This window comes from Macaca fascicularis, chromosome 1 (genome assembly GCF_037993035.2).
Source record: "Macaca fascicularis isolate 582-1 chromosome 1, T2T-MFA8v1.1".
Lineage (NCBI taxonomy): Eukaryota > Metazoa > Chordata > Mammalia > Primates > Cercopithecidae > Macaca > Macaca fascicularis.
Genome location: NC_088375.1, coordinates 34,151,876 through 34,171,399, shown reverse-complemented (window position 1 = coordinate 34,171,399; position 19,524 = coordinate 34,151,876). Strand labels below are relative to the sequence as shown.

The 19,524-nt window shown below is 39.2% G+C and overlaps 2 protein-coding genes across 3 annotated transcripts in view; one reads left to right on the top strand and one right to left on the bottom strand.

The window, feature by feature from the left end:
- The window catches only part of PAPPA2 (pappalysin 2), a 303,262-nt gene that overhangs the window by 226,212 nt on the left and 57,526 nt on the right, over nt 1–19,524 (bottom strand). The gene's annotated exons all lie outside the window — the stretch shown is intronic.
- Nucleotides 15,638–16,150, top strand: LOC123573669 (protein tyrosine phosphatase type IVA 1-like). Its single transcript, XM_045393096.1, has 2 exons — nt 15,638–15,964; nt 16,040–16,150. Exons 1-2 carry the CDS (start codon nt 15,638–15,640, stop codon nt 16,148–16,150), a joined length of 438 nt encoding a protein of 145 aa, XP_045249031.1.

Below are 19,524 nucleotides of genomic sequence, written 5' to 3'. Positions count from 1 at the left end.
AAGGAGTGAAATCAGACAGAAACATATATACAGGCCTTTTTGAGGCACTGGCAATGTTCTATGTCTGAACCTGGGTGGTGGTGTGAACTTTGTAATTATTTAAATTATGTAGATTATTTAAAGAATGCAGTTATGTGGTATTTCGTAATTTTTTTTTATTTTTACAAATCTTTTTAGAGACAGAGTCTCAATCTGTTGCCCAGGCTGGAGAGCAGTGGCACAGCCATAGCTGACTGCAGCCTCCACCTCCTAGGCTCAAGTGATCCTCCTGCCTCAGTCTCCCAAATAGCTTGGACTAGAGGTGCACACCACTACATCTGGATAACTTTTTAAATTTTTTGTAGAGACAGGGATCTTTCCATGTTGCCCAGGCTGGTCTTAAACTCCTGGCCTCAAGTGATCCTCCCATTTTGGCCTCCCAAACTACTGGGATTACTGGTGTGAGCCATTGCCAAGTATGTAGTATATACTCTTCTCCATATACGATATTTTTATAATAAAAAGTAAATTCTGCCAACCCTATTTTTGAAATAAATTTGACGTACTATACTTTTCAGTATGGGAAGATAGTGGGATGAGAAATTAAGAATAGGAATTATAATCAGACAATTATGTATTGTGTCACTAACATATTAGTTGAGTGTTTCTATTCAACTGATGATAGATAGTGCAACAGAGAGTGTGTTTTATAGAGGCTGAGGAATATCTGTGTATTTACTGATGTGTTGCTTCACTTTAACATTTATTGAAAGACTGTTACATGTCAGGCAGAGTATTAGGCACTAGGGAGACACAGACAAATGAGACATGAGGACTAATCTGAGTGTGTGTTCTAGTGCTAGGAAAGTAGCACCTTTCCAAATTGCCAAAATGACAGTATTTCTCTGCCTTCCTCACTCCTAGCTGGAGACTCTGACACTCTCCTCCTGTCTTCTCTCCCTCTTCAGCTTCTAAGTTAACTATCTGAACAGGAGTTTTTTCAGCAGGGTGGAACTGATGATGCTGTCAGACTCAGTGTCCAACGGGTCAGAGTGAGCCCTGGCTTTCTTACTCCTGTGGTATTGACCAAGTCTACTGGCCAATTTCCTTACCTAGCACCGGCCTTAAACTCCTTCTGACAGCTGGATTGCCTACAGACAACAGTCCTTTGATCTGAATAATCGCCCGCAATATAGACCCCAGATATCTTCCCTGTGTGGAGGAACTCTGGAAGGCTCAGTGCCTGTTGGTCACAGTGTCCTTGGCTGCTTATTGCTGTTGTCCACCCACTTATATATCCACTGAATACTCTCCTGCCTGCCCTCCTGGGGATCTGTCCTGCAACCTGGTTAAGTTGATCTGTCCCAGCCCTGCCAAGTTCTCTTTCTCTTCACCTTTCTCCTGAATAGTCCCAGTAGACTTTGCTCCCAAACATCCTAAAATCATTACAATATAAATAAATATGATACTGAAAGCATAGAGGTAGGACTGGGATGGGGATAGAAGTGGAAGGAATACTTAAGCTGAGTCTTAATAAGTTTATCAAATAGAAGAGAAAAACAGTATGCCAGCAGGAAGGAACGACTTCTTCAAAAAAACAAAAATGGGAAGAAGCCTGATGTGTTTGGAAAATAATGAGAATTTAGGCAATGACGAGAGATGAGAGTAGAATGATAGATAAGAGGAAAATGAAGTTCTTAAGTATCTTGCTAACAAAAATGGTGACAAAATTGGCATGCATTTAATGTATTCTGATCACTAAAAAATGATGCTATTACTGACCTCAAACAACGTAATGCATTCTGCTATTTGGGAATTAGTGTTCACTCACTCTCATGATTTATAAGGCTTAGTTTTCAAGGAACTCTGAACCCCTGTAGTACTACTTCAGTCATCCATACTATTTCCTCAGGTAGGTGCTAGAAACAGGCAGAGCATCTGCCCAGATATGCAGCAATTTTGGTGGGTGTATTTAAGGACATAACATATAGGAAGGAGCATAGGTGATGCTCAGTGAAGTATTGGTGAATGTATTTACATTGAATCAAACAAAAACCTGGTCCCTTAGGAAGTCTCCCAATAATTCTGTTTATTTTATTTTATTCATCTGAGTGCCAGGACAGCTATCTCATCTGTTCCCTGTAGGAAATGCAACTTTAGCCTGGACAGCATGGCAAAACCCCATCTCTACAAAAAATTAGAAAGATTAGCTGGACATGGTGGCATGCACCTGTAGCCCCAGCTACTTGGGGGGCTGAGGTAGGAGGATCACTTGATCCTGGGAGGTAGAGGCTGTAGCAAGCTGTGTTCATACCAGTGTACTCCAGCCTGGGTGACAAAGTAAGACCTTGTAGAAAGAAAGAGGGGAGAGAGAGAGAGAGAGAAAAGAAAGCAAGCAAGAAAGAAAGCAAGAAAGCAAGAAAGAAAGAAAAGAAAGAAAGAAAGAGAAAGAGAGAAAGAAAGAAAAGAAAAGGAAAAAGGGAAGGAAAGGAGAGGAAAGGAGGAAAGAAAGAAAGGAAGGAAAGGAAAGGAAGGAAAGGAAGAAAAGGAAGGGAAAGAAAGGAAAGAAAGAAAGAAAATGTAGCTGTTCCAGGAGGGATGTCTTTACTAGGGACAGTCCCAGGTGAAAGGAGGACTAGTTGTTTTTATGCCTCTACTATAATGAGTTTGGCTTTAATGCTTCCTGGCACTGCTAAAGTTTGCACTATTCATTTCAATGCCCTCCTGACTTTCAGAAACTCTTTACTTCCCAATGAGCTGTGTGGCAACAGTAAATTATCAGAAACACACAGAAGAGTTTCACCTCTCTGAATTAAAGATACATTGACTAATCCGACCAAAAGGACTTTGCTCAGAGAAGAATGAGAAAGGGAAAATCAATAGGCCAGAGAGTGGGAATGAAAATGGAAGTTCTTGGGGGCAGCTGTAGAATGATTATAATAATAATAAATGCAACAAAATATATTGAGCTCTTAGTCAGTGAGTTCTCTTACCATTTGCTATGGTCTGAACGTGTCTTTCCAAAATTCCTGTGTTGAAATCTAATTCCCAATGTGATAGTTTAAAAAGGTAGGGCTTTTGAGAAGTGATTGTCATGAGGGTACCAACCTTATGAATGAGATTAGTGCCCTTATAAAAGAGGCTCAAAGGATTGCCTTTCTCCTTTCTCCATATGAAGACAGAGGTACTGTCTTTGAGGAAAAGGTCCTCACCAGACACTTAATTAGCTGGCACTTTGATCTTGAAATTCTCAGCCTTCAGTACTGTAAATTATAAATTTCTATTGTTTATAAATTACTCAGTCTAATGTATTTTGTTGTAGCAGCCCAAATGGACTAAGATACCATTTTATCCCATTTTTATTTCTCTTGGACTTAAATAGGCAAAACTGGAGTTAATTAGAGCAGCATGATTTTGGAAGTCCCACTATGTTGTACTAAGCACACAATGTTTTACCAACTCTCTATACATCAGCTGTGCTCAAAGTCAACACCCTAACCTCAGAAAGAGCTTTGCATTCCTATGGCTTACCATTATGAAGTTAGAAATGGCATTTGCTTCAAGATACCTTGATCTCAAACAAGAGGAAAAACAGCTGGTAAGTGACCTCTGGGGACAGTTGATGGTCTAAGCTGATCATTCTAAGGCCCATTAGATCTTTAGAGATCATTCTTGACTTTCTTAGATCACAGTTTTTATATTTGTACCTTCAACAAATTTATTTAGCACAAATTTGTTGAGTACCTACCACGTTCTGTATGCTATACTATCCTAGCAAACTGTGAGAGATTCAGGTTGTTTCATCCATCATATAAGGATAAAACTAATTTCACAGTATAGAAATTAAATGATGAAATAAATGTAAAATATTTACCTCAGTGCTTGACACAAAAATCAGTACTCATATCATTTCTTTCATTTCTGGCAGTACAAAGATAAACTGGTACACTTCTGTTCCCTCAGGGAACTCAGTGTAAATGCTGCCCGAAATCACCCCAGTGTCTCAGAAGCACTATGAAATGGAGATGAACTACAGATAGTTGATCTTTCATGATCTCTGCAAGTAACAACTCTCAATTTAGTTCTAATTCTCAGCATTCTGGGCAGAGAACACCATGAGAACTTTCTCCTGCATGTGTTCCAAACCCTAACTCTACCACCCTCGATAGGTGTTAAGTTAAAAGAAAACTGTGAAATATTTTAAATTTAAGTATAATTGATTAATGAGAACACCATACAGGTGCTGTCAAATGATAATAAATATTAATAAAAACTCTGGCAAAAGACACTCTATAAATTCATACAAAGTGTTCTTAATTGTTATTTTTTTAAAGAAAGACTAATGTTTCCTGGCATTTGTGAGTGGTGTGTTCACTAGAGGCAGTTACTACAATAGGCCATTGAACCTAATCAACTCCTCACTGACAGAGCAGGTTCCTCACAGTAGTGGCTTATGCAAAAAAAAAAAAAAAAAAAAAAAAAAAAAAATGTTGTCATCAACTGGTCATTTCTGGTTTTGAATGAAATTTCAATCTTTACTTCAAAGAAATTGGCTTTGTCAAAAACAACTGCCATTGCATTCTTTCTCTTTTTGTTTCAGATTGTTTCTTAAATAAGGCCTGGTGTGCTAAATTACTTGGAAGAGTGAGGTCTCATGGGAAAGTCTGGATAGAAGCTACTAGAGGTGTCAGTCATTCCAACTGGGTTAGGGAGCCAGGGTGCCAAGGGGGCTGATGGTGAGAACAACAGCTTTGGCCGGTAGGTAGGATGTCCCCCGTTTGTCTATCACTGTGCCCAAGGCCAAATCTGAGTTTCTTGATGAGCACATTACATCCTTCCTGATTTTGGGCTTGTCATCTTTCATTACAACAAATGCTTGTTAGATTAAAAAAGTAACACAATGACTTAGTCTGGGAACATCTCAGAAGACCCCAAGTAGCTTTAAGATCAATGATTATCAGATGTTTTCAACCTCAGAAGAACAGATTAAGTTATTAACATATTCATGAAGCAACATTCTTACCTGTTATGAATATATTAGCTATGCTTCCTTCTAGTCTTTCAATAACTCCTTCTGGCCTGGGATTTTCTACTCCTGCTGTCTTCTCTCACTTAGAAGCCACTCTTTTGCCCACCTACCTTCCTCTTTCTTGATCCCTCTCTGTGGAAACTTTAACCTCTTTGGTGGTATCTCTGGCATCTCTATACCTGAAGTCAGAATGTACCTTTAGTATGAAGTCCATAAAAATATTATTATACTTTTATAAGGAAAATATGGAAAAGGGGAAACCAAGTAATGTTTATCTTGAGACAACGTACATAAACTTTGAATTACTTTTTGTACTCAGCTAAGCCACTCTCAGATTTCTGACCCTCAGAAACTGTGAGATAATAAAGATTTGTTGTTTTAAGCTATAATTTTTCATTATTCAGCAATAGATAACTATTATCTGGTAAGACAGATTAACATAGGGGTTGGGAAACTAAAGCTCTAAGGCAAGAAACTATTTTTGTAAATGTTTTATTGGAACACAGTCATACCCATTGATTTACATATTGTCTGCAACTGCTTTCATACTACAACAATAATATGAAGTACTTGTGACAGAAATTGTAAGGTCTGCAAAGGCTAAATTATTTACTATTAGTTCTTCATTGAGAAAGTATATAATTATAGAAGAAGTGTGATTTGAAATGTCTAGACTATCAATTTGAAAAATGAATATCAGAAATCCATTTTCATTTTTTGCAGATTAAACAATTGTGACTTTAAGAAGTAAGTGGCCTAAACAGCATTAATATAACTAATAGCAAAGCTGGACAAGAAATCCAAAGTATCTATGGTCTAAATATTTGTGTTTTTTCCCCTATCTCTGAAAAAAAAATGTATATGTTGAAATCCTAATGCCCAAGGTGATGGTCATTAGGAGGTGGAGACTTTGGAAGGTGATTAGATCATGAAGGCACAACCTTCATGAATAAAATTAGTGCTTTAATAAAAGATGATCAAGAGAGACCCCTCACACCATTCCACCATGTGAGAACATGGCAAGAAGGTGCCATCTGTGAGCCAGAAAGCTGATGCTCACCAGACACTGAATTTGCTAGTGCCTTGGTCTTGGACTTCCCAGCTTCTAGAACTATGACAAATAAATGTCTGTGGCTTACAAGCCACCTATATTATGATAGTTTGTCATAGCAGCATAAATGGACTAAGACATCTACCTCTCAATCCAGTGGTTTCTTCAATATACCATACTACCTTCCGTAAGATAAGGCATCAAAATCAATGTATTGTTTCATCATGAGTTTACTGTTACTTTAAGTAAGTCACTGCAGCTCCCTTTATTCAATTTCCTGTAGCACTACTGTAGTATCATGAACATGTTATTGACATCTTAATGGATGACCATATTACTTGATATATTTAAGTCCATTCAAAAGTATATGAAAAAGAAAAATGACAGATTATGGAAAGACCCATAGAACAGGTCATCTAGCACTAAGAACAGTTATTCAATTTAATTTTATTATTTTTACTCTTGTTCAGAGATTTAGTAATTGAAAGTGGTAAGCTGAACAGTGTATACTTACTTTCAAAAATTACCTGCTGAATTATATATAAACGCTTTTATGAAAGAAAGCAAATGAGCAGCACCAATTCAACTTTCTGTATCCATAGTAGACATTGTTAATCAAATACAGCATTCTTTCCAACTGAATCAGGTTACAGTCTCAGAATCCTTCTCAGTACCATGCTTCAGGAATCTAATGTTATTCAGTCAAAATTAGCACCTCAGTTAAAACTTATGCACTTTCTCTGACATAGAGAACACCTTGCCATATAGTAGTCTTTTTACAGCATATGTAGATATAAGTTGGTTTCAGATTTCTTTTTAAAATAGATTGGCTACTGATTTACTGAAATAATTTAACTTCAATCTGTTTAACTCTAAGGCAGCTCCAAGGCACACATGTGAAAGACAGTACTAATGGGATATTGTATTTGAGAAAGGATTTGTGATTCTGGTTTAAATTTACTGCAAGGTTCAGTTTAAATGCAACTTCCTCCCTGAGCCATTCCCTGATGTGTGAAGTACGTCCTGGTTTACCTGACTGATACCAGTTCGTTTCTCTTATCCTGCCATAATTAGCAACCATACCCCCTTTCACTCTCAGTGGTGTCCCAATCTGGATGAAAAATTATATAGCTATCCTATTGATGGCCCCATTTGGAAGAGGCCTCTCTTGTCTCTAAAACCCCTATAATACTTAATGGCTCAAATGTGACAAATGATTTATCTTGTATAATAGCTACTTCTAGTTATAATTTATGCCCCCACAACCCACTTCCCAGTTTGGATTACAAACACTTTGAGAGAAGTTATATTTCACTATTCATGGTTTACAAAAGAGAGATGCAATTAATACAAATCCCATTACTCTTTTAATCATTGTGCCTCACACATACTAAACTGGAAGAAAGAACTTCCTGAATTGCTTGACACTGTAAATTCTTTTACAGTTAAAACTATACCTCATTCATCTGGTAAACCTCACAGAGGCACAGGGCTTTGGACATCATCTGTGTGTGTTTTTTAAAAATTAATTAATTAATTAATTAATTTTATTTTATTATTATACTTTAAGTTCTAGGGTACATGTGCACAATGTGCAGGTTTGTTACATATGTATACATGTGCCATGTTGGTGTGCTGCACCCATTAACTCGTCATTTACATTAGGTATATCTCCTAATGCTATCCCTCCCCCGTCCCCCCTCCCCACAATAGGACCCGGTGTGTGATGTTCCCCTTCCTGTGTCCAAGTGATCTCATTGTTCAATTCCCACCTATGAATGAGAACATGCGGTGTTTGGTTTTCTGTTCTTGTGATAGTTTGCTGAGAATGATGGTTTCCGGCTGCATCCATGTCCCTACAAAGGACACAAACTCGTCCTTCTTTATGTCTGCATAGTATTCCATGGTGTATATGTGCCACATTTTCTTAATCCAGTCTGTCACTGACGGACATTTGGGTTGATTCCAAGTCTTTGCTATTGTGAATAGTGCTGCAATAAACATACGTGTGCATGTGTCTTTACAGCAGCATGATTTATAATCCTTTGGGTATATACCCAGTAATGGGACGGCTGGGTCAAATGGTATTTCTAGTTCTAGATCCTTGAGGAATTGCCACACTGTTTTCCACAATGGTTGAACTAGTTTACAGTCCCACCAACAGTGTAAAAGTGTTCCTATTTCTCAACATCCACTCCAGCACATGTTGTTTCCTGATTTTTTAATGATTGCCATCCTAACTGGCGTGAGATGCTATCTCATTGTGGTTTTGATTTGCATTTCTCTGATGGTGAGTGATGATGAGCATTTTTTCATGTGTCTGTTGGCTGCATGCATGTCTTCTTTTGAGAATGTCTTTTCATATCCTTTGCCCACTTTTTGATGGGGTTGTTTGTTTTCTTGTAAATTTGATTGAGTTCTTTATAGGTTCTGGATATTAGCCCTTTGTCAGATGGATAGATTGCAAAAATTTTCTCCCATTCTGTAGGTTGCCTGTTCACTCTGATGGTAGTTTCTTTTGCTGTGCAGAAGCTCTTTAATTTAATTAGATCCCATTTGTCAATTTTGGCTTTTGTTCTCATTGCTTTTGGTGTTTTAGACATGAAGTCCTTGCCCATGCCTATGTCCTGAATGGTATTACCTAGGTTTTCTTCTAGGGTTTTTATGGTTATAGGTCTAACATTAAAGTCTCTAACCCACCTTGAATTAATTTTCATATAAGGAGTAAGGAAAGGATCCAGTTTCAGCTTTCTATTTATGACTAGCCAATTTTCCCAGCACCATTTATTAAATAGGGAATCCTTTCCCCATTTCTTGTTTTTGTCAGGTTTGTCAAAGATCAGATGGCTATAGATGTGTGCTATTATTTCTGAGGGCTCTGTTCTGTTCCATTGGTCTATATCTCTGTTTTGGTACCAGTACCATGCTGTTTTGGTTACTGTAGCCTTGTAGTATAGTTTGAAGTCAGGTAGCGTGATGCCTCCAGCTTTGTTCTTTGGCTTAGGATTGTCTTGGCAATGCAGGGTCTTTTTTGGTTCCATATGAACTTTAAAGCAGTTTTTTCCAATTCTGTGAAGAAACTCATTGGTAGCTTAATGGGGATGGCATTGAATCTATAAATAACCTTGGGCAGTATGGCCATTTCATGATATTGATTCTTCCTAACCATGAGCATAGTATGTTCTTCTATTTGTTTGTGTCCTCTTTTATTTCACTAAGCAGTGGTTTGTAGTACTCCTTGAAGAGGTCCTTTGCATCCCTTGTAAGTTGGATTCCTAGATATTTTATTCTCTTTGAAGCAACAGTGAATGGGAGTTCATTCATGATTTGGCTCTCTGTTTGTCTGTTACTGGTGTATAAGAATGCTTGTGATTTTTTCACATTGATCTTGTATCCTGAGACTTTGCTGAAGTTGCTTATCAGCTGAAGGAGATTTGGAGCTGAGACGAGGGGGTTTTCTAAATATACAATTATGTCATCTGCAAACAGGAACAATTTGACTTCTTCTTTTCCTAACTAAATACCCTTTATTTCTGTCTCTTGCCTGATTGCCCTAGCCAGAACTTCCAACACTATGTTGAATAGGAGTGGTGAGAGAGAGCATCTCTGTCTTGTGCCAGTTTTCAAAGGGAATGCTTCCAGTTTTTGCCCATTCAGTATGATATTGGCTGTGGGTTTGTCATAAATAGCTCTTATTATTTTGAGATAGGTTCCATCAACACCGAATTTATTGAGCGTTTTTAGCATGAAGGGCTGTTGAATTTTGTCAAAGGCCTTTTCTGCATCTATTGAGATAATCAGGTGGTTTTTGTCTTTGGTTCTGTTTATATGCTGGATTACATTTATTGATTTGCATATGTTGAACCAGCCTTGCATCCCAGGGATGAAGCCCACTTCATCATGGTGGATAAGCTTTTTGATGTGCTGCTGGATTTGGTTTGCCAGTATTTTATTGAGGATTTTTGCATCGATGTTCATCAGGGATATTGGTCTAAAATTCTCTTTTTTTGTTGTGTCTCTGCCAGGCTTTGATATCAGGATGATGTTGGCCTCATAAAATGAGTTAGGGAGGACTCCCTCTTTTTCTATTGATTGGAATAGTTTCAGAAGGAATGGTACCAGCTTCTCCTGGTACCTCTGGTAGAATTCGGCTGTGAATCCGTCTGGTTCTGTACTTTTTTTGGTTGGTAGGCTATTAATTATTGCCTCAATTTCAGAGCCTGCTATTGGTCTATTCAGGGATTCAACTTCTTCCTGGTTTAGTCTTGGGAGAATGTAAGTGTCCAGGAAATTATCCACTTCTTCTAGGTTTTCTAGTTTATTTGTGTAGAGGTGTTTATAGTGTTCTCTGATGGTAGTTTGTATTTCTGTGGGGTTGGTGGTGATATCCCCTTTATCATTTTTTATTGCATCTATTTGATTCTTCTCTCTTTTCTTCTTTATTAGTCTTGCTAGTGGTCTATCAATTTTGCTGATCTTTTCAAAAAACCAGCTCCTGGATTCACTGATTTTTTGGACGTTTTTTTGTGTCTCTATCTCCTTCAGTTCTGCTCTGATCTTAGTTATTTCTTGCCTTCTGCTAGCTTTTGAATGTGTTTGCTCTTGCTTCTCTAGTTCTTTTAATTGTGATGTTAGGGTGTCAATTTTAGATCTTTCCTGCTTTCTCTTGTGGGCATTTAGTGCTATAAATTTCCCTCTACACACTGCTTTAAATGTGTCCCAGAGACTCTGGTATGTTGTATCTTTGTTCTCATTGGTTTCAAAGAACATCTTTATTTCTGCCTTCATTTCATTATGGACCCAGTAGTCATTCAGGAGCAGGTTGTTCAGTTTCCATGTAGTTGAGCGGTTTTGATTGAGTTTCTTAGTCCTGAGTTCTAGTTTGATTGCACTGTGGTCTGAGAGACAGTTTGTTATAATTTCTGTTGTTTTACATTTGCTGAGGAGTGCTTTACTTCCAACTATGTGGTCAATTTTGGAATAAGTGCAATGTGGTGCTGACAAGAATGTATATTCTGTTGATTTGGGGTGGAGAGTTCTGTAGATGTCTATTAGGTCCACTCGGTGCAGAGTTGAGTTCAATTCCTGGATATCCTTGTTAACTTTCTGTCTTGTTGATCTGTCTAATGTTGACAGTGGGGTGTTAAAGTCTCCCATTATTATTGTATGGGAGTCTAAGTCTCTTCGTAAGTCTCTGAGGACTTGCTTTATGAATGTGGGTGCTCCTGTATTGGGTGCATATATATTTAGGATAGTTAGCTCTTCCTGATGAATTGATCCCTTTACCATTATGTAATGGCCTTCTTTGTCTCTTTTGATCTTTGATGGTTTAAAGTCTGTTTTATCAGAGACTAGAATTGCAATCCCTGCTTTTTTGTTTTGTTTTGTTTTCCATTTGCTTGGTAGATCTTCCTCCATCCCTTTATTTTGAGCCTACGTGTGTCTCTGCATGTGAGATGGGTCTCCTGAATACAGCAAACTGATGGGTCTTGACTCTTTATCCAATTTGCCAGTCTGTGTCTTTTAATTGGACCATTTAGTCCATTTACATTTAAGGTTAATATTGTTATGTGTGAACTTGATCCTGTCATTATGATATTAGCTGGTTATTTTGCTCATTAGTTGATGCAGTTTCTTCCTAGCATCGATGGACTTCACATTTTGGCATGTTTTTGCAATGGCTGGTACCGGTTGTTCCTTTCCATGTTTAGTGCTTCCTTCAGGATCTCTTGTAGGGCAGGCCTGGTGGTGACAAAATCTCTAAGCATTTGCTTGTCAGTAAAGGATTTTATTTCTCCTTCACTTGTGAAACTTAGTTTGGCTGGATATGAAATTCTGGGTTGAAAATTATTTTCTTTTAGAATGTTGAATATTGGCCCCCACTCTCTTCTGGCTTGTAGAGTTTCTGCTGAGAGATCTGCTGTTAGCCTGATGGGCTTCCCTTTGTGGGTAACCCAACCTTTCTCTCTGACTGCCCTTAACATTTTTTCCTTCATTTCAACTTTGGTGAATCTGACAATTATGTGTCTTGGAGTTACTCTTCTCGAAGAGTATCTTTGTGGCGTTCTCTGTATTTCCTGAATTTGAATGTTGGCCTTCCTTACTAGGTTGGAGAAGTTCTCCTGGATGATATCCTGCAGAGTGTTTTCCAAGCTGGTTCCATTTTCCCCGTCACTTTCAGGCACACCAATCAGACGTAGATTTGGTCTTTTCACATAATCCCATATTTCTTGGAGGCTTTGTTCATTTATTTTTTCTCTACACTTCTCTTCTCTATTCATTTCATTCATTTCATCTTCAGTCACTGATACTTTTCATCTTCAGTCACTGATACTTTTTCTTCTAGTTGATTGAGTCAGTGACAAAAGCTTGTGCATTTGTCATGTAGTTCTTGTGTCATGGTTTTCACCTCTATCAGTTCTTTTAAGGTCTTCTCTCATTGATTATTCTAGTTATCCATTCATCCATTCTTTTTTCAAGGTTTTTAGTTTCTTTGCGCTGGTTATGTAGTTCCTCCTTTAGCTCTGAGAAATTTGATCAACTGAAGCCTTCTTCTCTCAACTCGTCAAAGTCGTTCTCCGTCCAGCTTTGTTCTGTTGCTGGAAATGAGCTGTGTTCCTTTGGAGGGGGAAATGCGCTCTGATTTTTTGAATTTCCAGCTTTTCTGCTCTGCTTTTTCCCCAACTTTGTGGTTTTATCTGTCTTTGGTCTTTGATGATGGTAACATACTGATGGGGTTTTGGTGTGGGTGTCCTTTCTGTTTGTTAGTTTTCCTTCTAACAGTCAGAACCCTCAGCTGCAGGTCTGTTGGAGTTTGCTTGAGGTCCACTCCAGACCGTTTGCCTGGCTGTCAGCAATGGAGGCTGCAGAAGACAGAATATTGCTGAACAGCGAGTGTTGCTGTCTGACTCTTGCTCTGGAAGCTTTGTCTCAGGGGTGTACACAGCCATGTGAGGTGTGAGGTGTGAGGTGTTGGTCTCCACCTAATGGGGGATGTCTCCCAGTTAGGCTACTCAGGGGTCAGGGACCCACTTGAGCAGGCAGACTGTCCATTCTCAGATCTCAACCTCCATGCTGGGAGAACCACTGCTCTCTTCAAAGCTGTCAGACAGGGACATTTACATCTGCAGAGGTTTCTGCTGCTTTTTGTTTAGCTATGCCCTGTCCCCAGAGGTGGAGTCTACAGAGGCAGGCAGGCCTCCTTGAGCTGAGGTGGGCTCTACCCAATTTGAGCTTCCAGGTGGCTGTATTTACCTACTTAAGCCTCAGCAATGGTGGGCGCCCCTCCCCCAGCCTCACTGCTGCCTTGCAGTTAGATCTCAGACTGCTGTTCTGGAAATGAGGGAGGTTCCATGGGGTTGGGACCCTCTGTGCCAGGTGTGGGACCCTCTGTGCCAGGTGTGGGATATATCTCCTGGTGTGCCATTTGCTAAGACCCTTGGTAAAGCACAGTATTAGGGTGGGAGTTACCCTATCTTCCAGGTGTTGTGAGTCTCAATTTCCTTTGGCTAGGAAAAGGAATTCCCTTCCCCCTTGCACTTCCCAGGTGAGGCGATGCCTCGCCCTGCTTCAGCTCTCACTGGTCGGGCTGCACTCGCACACCAGCACCGACTGTCTGACATGCCCCAGTGAGATGAACCTGGTACCTCAGTTGAAAATACAGAAATCACCTGTCTTCTGTGTCACTCATGCTGGGAGCTGGAGGCTGGAGCTGTTCCTATTCAGCCATCTTGGGCACACCCCCCATCATCTGTGTTTACAAAATGGTTTGAATGGATGAACAAATGAGCTAATGGACACAGTATAATTTTTCTCATGTTGTCCTTCACAACACTATAGAGAAATAAACTCATTAATTAAAACTCATTAATTAAAATATCCACTAATATGGACCAAACAAGACTAACATCTTTTCTTATTTCTCAGTTTGAGTGGTTGACTGAAATGCAATTAAGTCTCTTTGAGTATTTTGGTATGGTAACTAAGAAGCATTGGGTCAATGGTGGTCCATCTCTGAATATAAGACATAGATCTGATGACCCTTGAAGGCTTAGGTGGCACATCTGGGAAAACTGTTTTGACAAAATGGGACTCAGAATATGAACTATGCATGGAGGTCATAAAATTCAATCTATAGTGGCTAACTTCAAGGTTTAGCTTAATATCAAAATATCCAACATTCCAAAATGGAAAAGCTAAGGCTAAGAGGCCACACTAATCAGTACTTACTGGGGTCAGAAACATCCTGGGAATAGTCTTTCATGATGCAACTTAACTACATTCCTCAAATTCCAGCTTTCACACTTAGTATGTCATCTAGCTGCTCCAAACATCACTCTCACAGCTCCAAAACCAATAGCTACAGGCCTCAACCTTCCTTTATAGAGCACAGTTTAGGTCAGCTTAGATTTTCAGACAAGTCATTTCAACCAATAAGATGTCCTGATTCCCTAAGAAGGAGCACTTTTTCAATTTCCTATGGAGTTTACTTGGACTCCTTCTCCATATGCCATAGTTTACTCAAAAAATGGACCTAATCCAACAATCCCACTACTGGGTACCTACCCAAAAAAGGGAAGTCATTATATGAAAAGGACACTTGCACACACATGTTTATAGCAGCACAATTTGCAACTGCAAAAATATGGAACCAGCCTAAATGCTGATCAGCCAATGAGTGGATAAAGAAAATGTGAGATATATATGTATATACCATGGAATACTACTCAGCCATATAAAGTAATGAAATAACGGCATTCATGGCAACCTAGGTGGAGTTAGAGACCATTATTCTAAGTGAAGTAACTCAGGAATCAAAAACTAAATATCATAGCTAAGCTATGAGGACACAAAGACACAAAAATGATATAATGATATAATGGACTTTGGGGACTTGGGGGGTGAGAATTAAAAAACTACACATTGGGTACAGTGTACACTGCTCGTGTGATGGGTGCATCAAAATCTCAGAAATCACCACTAAAGAACTTGTCTGCTGTATCGCCACCACCTTTTCCACTCTGCCATGACAACTGCTGCCTCCTGCCCTGTAGCCCCCACCAACCCCTGTGTCACTGCTGCCTCGGGACCAACTGTATGATTAGGCCATAATCTTCAGGGAGTAAATACATTCCTCAGTTCTACGGTGTTCTTGGTCACACATTTATGGAGTTTCTGAAAGGCAGTGGAGATTACTGCCAGGCACAGTGCGATCTCTATGCAGACAAGTAAACTGTAGAAATTAATTACTACTCCACCAAGAAGCCCCTATAGGAGTGGTTATCCTGGACACAGAAGTGTTGAATTGAAATCCACAGAGCATTTTACAAGAGTTCTGACCTGAAAGGGGTAAATCTCAGTGCACTTCTTTTCTGTTTGTTGCCTCAGTATTACTGGATTGAAGAATTGCTGCTTCTTGTTAGGAGCTTCATTTCATTTATCATTACTTACAACTTCACACTCAAAGCACTGAGAATTTCAAGTGGAATATGTTGAAGTAGACTTCTGTTTCTTTGCATCATTTTTTAATTATTTCATAATCCTATTGAGTCTTCTTTAGCTAAATTTACACAGCTCGAATGAACCACCCAGCTCCTGTGGAAGTCACATACAAGAACATGAGATTTCCTATTGCACACAATCCAAACAATGTGACCTTAAATAAATTTATAGAGGAACTTAAGAAGTATGGAGTTACCACAATCGTAAGAGTATGTGAAGCAACTTATGACACTACTCTTGTGGAGAAAGAAGGTACCTATGTCCTCGATTGGCCATTTGGTGATGGTGCACCACCATCCAACCAGAGAGTTGCTGATAGGTTAAATTTCATAAAAATTAAGTTTCATGAAGAACCTGGTTGTTGTATTGCTGTTCATTGCATTGCAGGCCTTGGGAGAGCTCCAGTACTTGTTGCCCCAGCATTAATTGAAGGTGGAATGAAACATGAAGATGCAATACAATTCAGAGGATAAAAGCAGCGTGGAGCTTTTAAAAGCAAGCAACTTTTGTATTTGGAGAAGTATCATCCTAAAATGCGGCTGCACTTCAAAGATTCCAATGGTCATGTAAACAACTGTTGCATTCAATAAAACCGGGGTGCCTAATGCTCTTGGAAGTGGAACTTGAGTTAGGACCTAATTTGTTACACACATTAGCCAGCATGTTGGCTTAGCGAGTAGTCTAATGAAGCTTCCGTAGGAGTATTGACAGGCAGTTTTACCAGGCCACAAGCTAGACAGATTTGGCAACCTCTGTGTTTGGGTTACAGTCAACCTATTTGGACACCTGGCAAAAGATTCTTTCTGTCAGCATATAAAATGTGCTTGTCATTCGTACCAATTGACCTTTCCCAAAATCAGGCAGTATTGAGTTATGACTTATTTAAATCTATTTCCATGCCAGAATCTTATCGATACATAAGAAATTTAGGAAAATTAGGTACCAAAATACCCAGCACTATACTTGTATATTTTTTGCACCATACAGAACTAAAATCTCAGGAACTATGAACACTTTAGATTTTATGTGGTTTATTCCTTCAATCATTTCAAACATTGAAAGTAGGGCCTACATGGTGATTTGTCTGCTCACTTTATGTTTACGTCTCCCATATTCATACCAGTAGACATCAGGTTTGCTTAGCCATTGATATTTTTTTAACCAAGCCTTACAATGATTATTTCATGTATTTCTATAAATCTCACTTTGTGCTTTTATTAAAAACCTCCAGGCCAGGCACGGTGGCTCACGCTTGTAATCCCAGCACTTTGGGAGGTCAAGGCGGGCGGATCACGAGGTCAGGAGATCGAGACCATCCTGGCTAACATGGTGAAACCCTGTCTCTACTAAAAATACAAAAAATTAGCCAGGCATGGTGGCGGGCGCCTGTAGTCCCAGCTACTCGGGAGGCTGAGGCAGGAGAATGATGTGAAACCAGGAGGCAGAGCTTGCAGTGAGCCGAGACTGTGCCACTGCACTCCAGCCTGGGCAAAAAAAAAAAAAAAAAAAAAAAAAACCTCCATTTTGAAAATCTACATTGTACAAAAGCACATGTCTTTAATGTCTTCAGACAAAAAAGCCTTACAGTTAATTTAATGTTTGCACTCTGAGGTGCAGCTTAACAGGGAGGACCTGAGAAAAAAAAATGGGAGGGACCTATTAATTACTTTTAGCAAAATGTTGCCTTTGTCTTGTGCAGAACATGCAGAATATGCTCTTTAATTTAGTAAAATATTTTTAAAGGTAGAGATGCTTTGTTATTATAATCATAAACTTCCTGAAATGCTTGCATTTTTTTCCATACTTATCAGAAGTTGTTTACCAACTTATTTTTGTTTGAAAGTGTGATTTTTTTTCCTTCTCTTCCCAACCTTGCTTGCAAAAAAAGAAGTGGGTATCTGCTCATGAATTGAGCAGACATCTAATATTTTATATGCCTTTTGAGCTGTGTAACTTAATATTTGGATACTTGATAATTTGTTTTATTATATAATTGATAAAATGGTGATGTGTATTAACATTAGTTCAACCATATATTTATACTGTCTGGGGATGTGTGGTTACAGTACTGTGGGAGAAATAATTTGTCAGTGTTTACCAGCTTGTAAAAATGTAGTGCGAGAGCTTAAACATCTAAATAAATAATGAAATGCAAAAATAAAAGAACTTGTCCATGTAACCAAAAACCACCTGTTCCCAAAAAACTATTGAAATAAAATGAAATAATGGACCAAATCATTAAAACCCATACTTGAAACCCTGCTTAGTCACAATATGAAGTTTCTAGATATCTGAGAAGGCCCTGGCATGAAAACTGACAGGGAGGAAATTAAGAAAGAAACATGATCTCAAGTGGTTTGCTTAGTTCCCAGCCAACTTTTCAGGTTTTCATATGTAATAACTGCGAACATTTATCAGGCTTCAAGCAAGGGTGACTTAACACCAGATCCTGCTACAAGACAGTACACGGCCCAATTAAGTTAGCTTCCATGTCTCTAGGAAAATGACTAAGTCATACCTTCCATGTGGCAATAGATGGGTCAATCTGATCTCCATTTGACACTTAGTAAAGGCTGGTAAACTAAGAAACAAGTTAAAGTTGAAGAAAAGAAAGACAAAGTGCCTCCTCTCATTCCCCTCTTTCCCTTCACTATCCAACTGCTTTATCTCTCTTGCCCTCTCAGCTCTGCTTCTGGGTTGGGTTAGTAGCTTACTCATTTTTCAAAGGAGAATACTGCCTGCTGTAGAAAAAGGATATGGCTTTCTCAGCTCACTCATCATTGGAGTTTTTCCTTATTTCCCAACCTCTCCTGCGACAATTGCAATGAAGCATGGACATATGGCTCTTTGTTCTTTTTAAGCTGGGACTTGCAGGCTGCTTTCCATGCCAACTGCAAAAAGAGATGCTGTTTGGTCACCAAGCCTGCAGCCTCTCTGGGGGCCCCACTGCAGACAACACTGAATTAGCTCATTCAAATTTCCTGGAAGTCACATTACCCATTTGACAGGCAGTGCTCGGCTTTATTCTTATTCTGAACTTTTCTTCATACGCTCTTCACAAACCTGATCATGTTCCTTATTTTTTTTTCTTCCCCAGCATCATCTACTTTATTAATGATTATTTTGTGTAAAACTAGATGAAAAAAACTATGATAAACCTATGGCCACACAGGCAAGGGAGTCTACTAAGACAGAAATCTATGATTTCAAACTTCTCCTTCTGAGCCTCAAAAGATACTTTTGAGGCTATGGAGTGAAGTGGAAGCATGGAATGAAATGGAGAAACTGAGTCATAGACTTTGACATAGTGTCCTCTGCCTCTTGCCTAATACCTTGGGTGGCTGAGTACAGTGCATTGGGGAAACAAACAAGAGTCAGATGACTTCTCTTTGGATTATCTAATCCAATAATCAACGGGCTCTGTAATTTGAGAGATGCCTCCTCATCCATAAATAAAATGAAATGGTTGAACTAGATGGTCCCTGAGGTCCAGCAATGAAGTTCTGTGGCTCTGAATCTGAGTGGACTCATTATGTCTTTCAGAATTTACCTTGGTTGCACCTCCTTAGAAGTTTGCAGCAGCTGGTTCAGAATTGCTTTTTTTCCACAATGACTTGGAAAGAAGGAAATGGAGTTAGACACATAAAGTTTCTTTCACATTTCAGCACTTGAAGATTGACTGGAAAGAGGCTGCTGTGAACAGTCTCCACTTCCCTCAAGTTTCTACCCTGCCAGCCATCTTCTCCCTCCCAAGAGACAACAGCCTTCTTCATCAAGAAGATCAAGGCTACCAGGAAAAGCTTTTTCTAATCTCCACCTGCATGCCAACAACTCATAAATCTGCATCCACCCTCCACTCCTTCCTTCCAGTCTCAGAGAAAGATGTGTCCTTTCTTCAGTTTGTGTCTGCCACTAGTGCTTGGATTCCGACCCCCTTCCTCCTCGACCTCCAGAAAAGGGCTAC

Excerpts from the sequence above, each read along its gene's own strand:
- LOC123573669 (XM_045393096.1), top strand. The coding sequence starts at position 15,638 with ATGAACCACCCAGCTCCTGTGGAAGTCACATACAAGAACATGAGATTT. Across the intron at positions 15,965-16,039 it reads CAGGCCTTGGGAGAGCTCCA|CGTGGAGCTTTTAAAAGCAA; the intron begins GTACTTGTTGCC and ends GGATAAAAGCAG.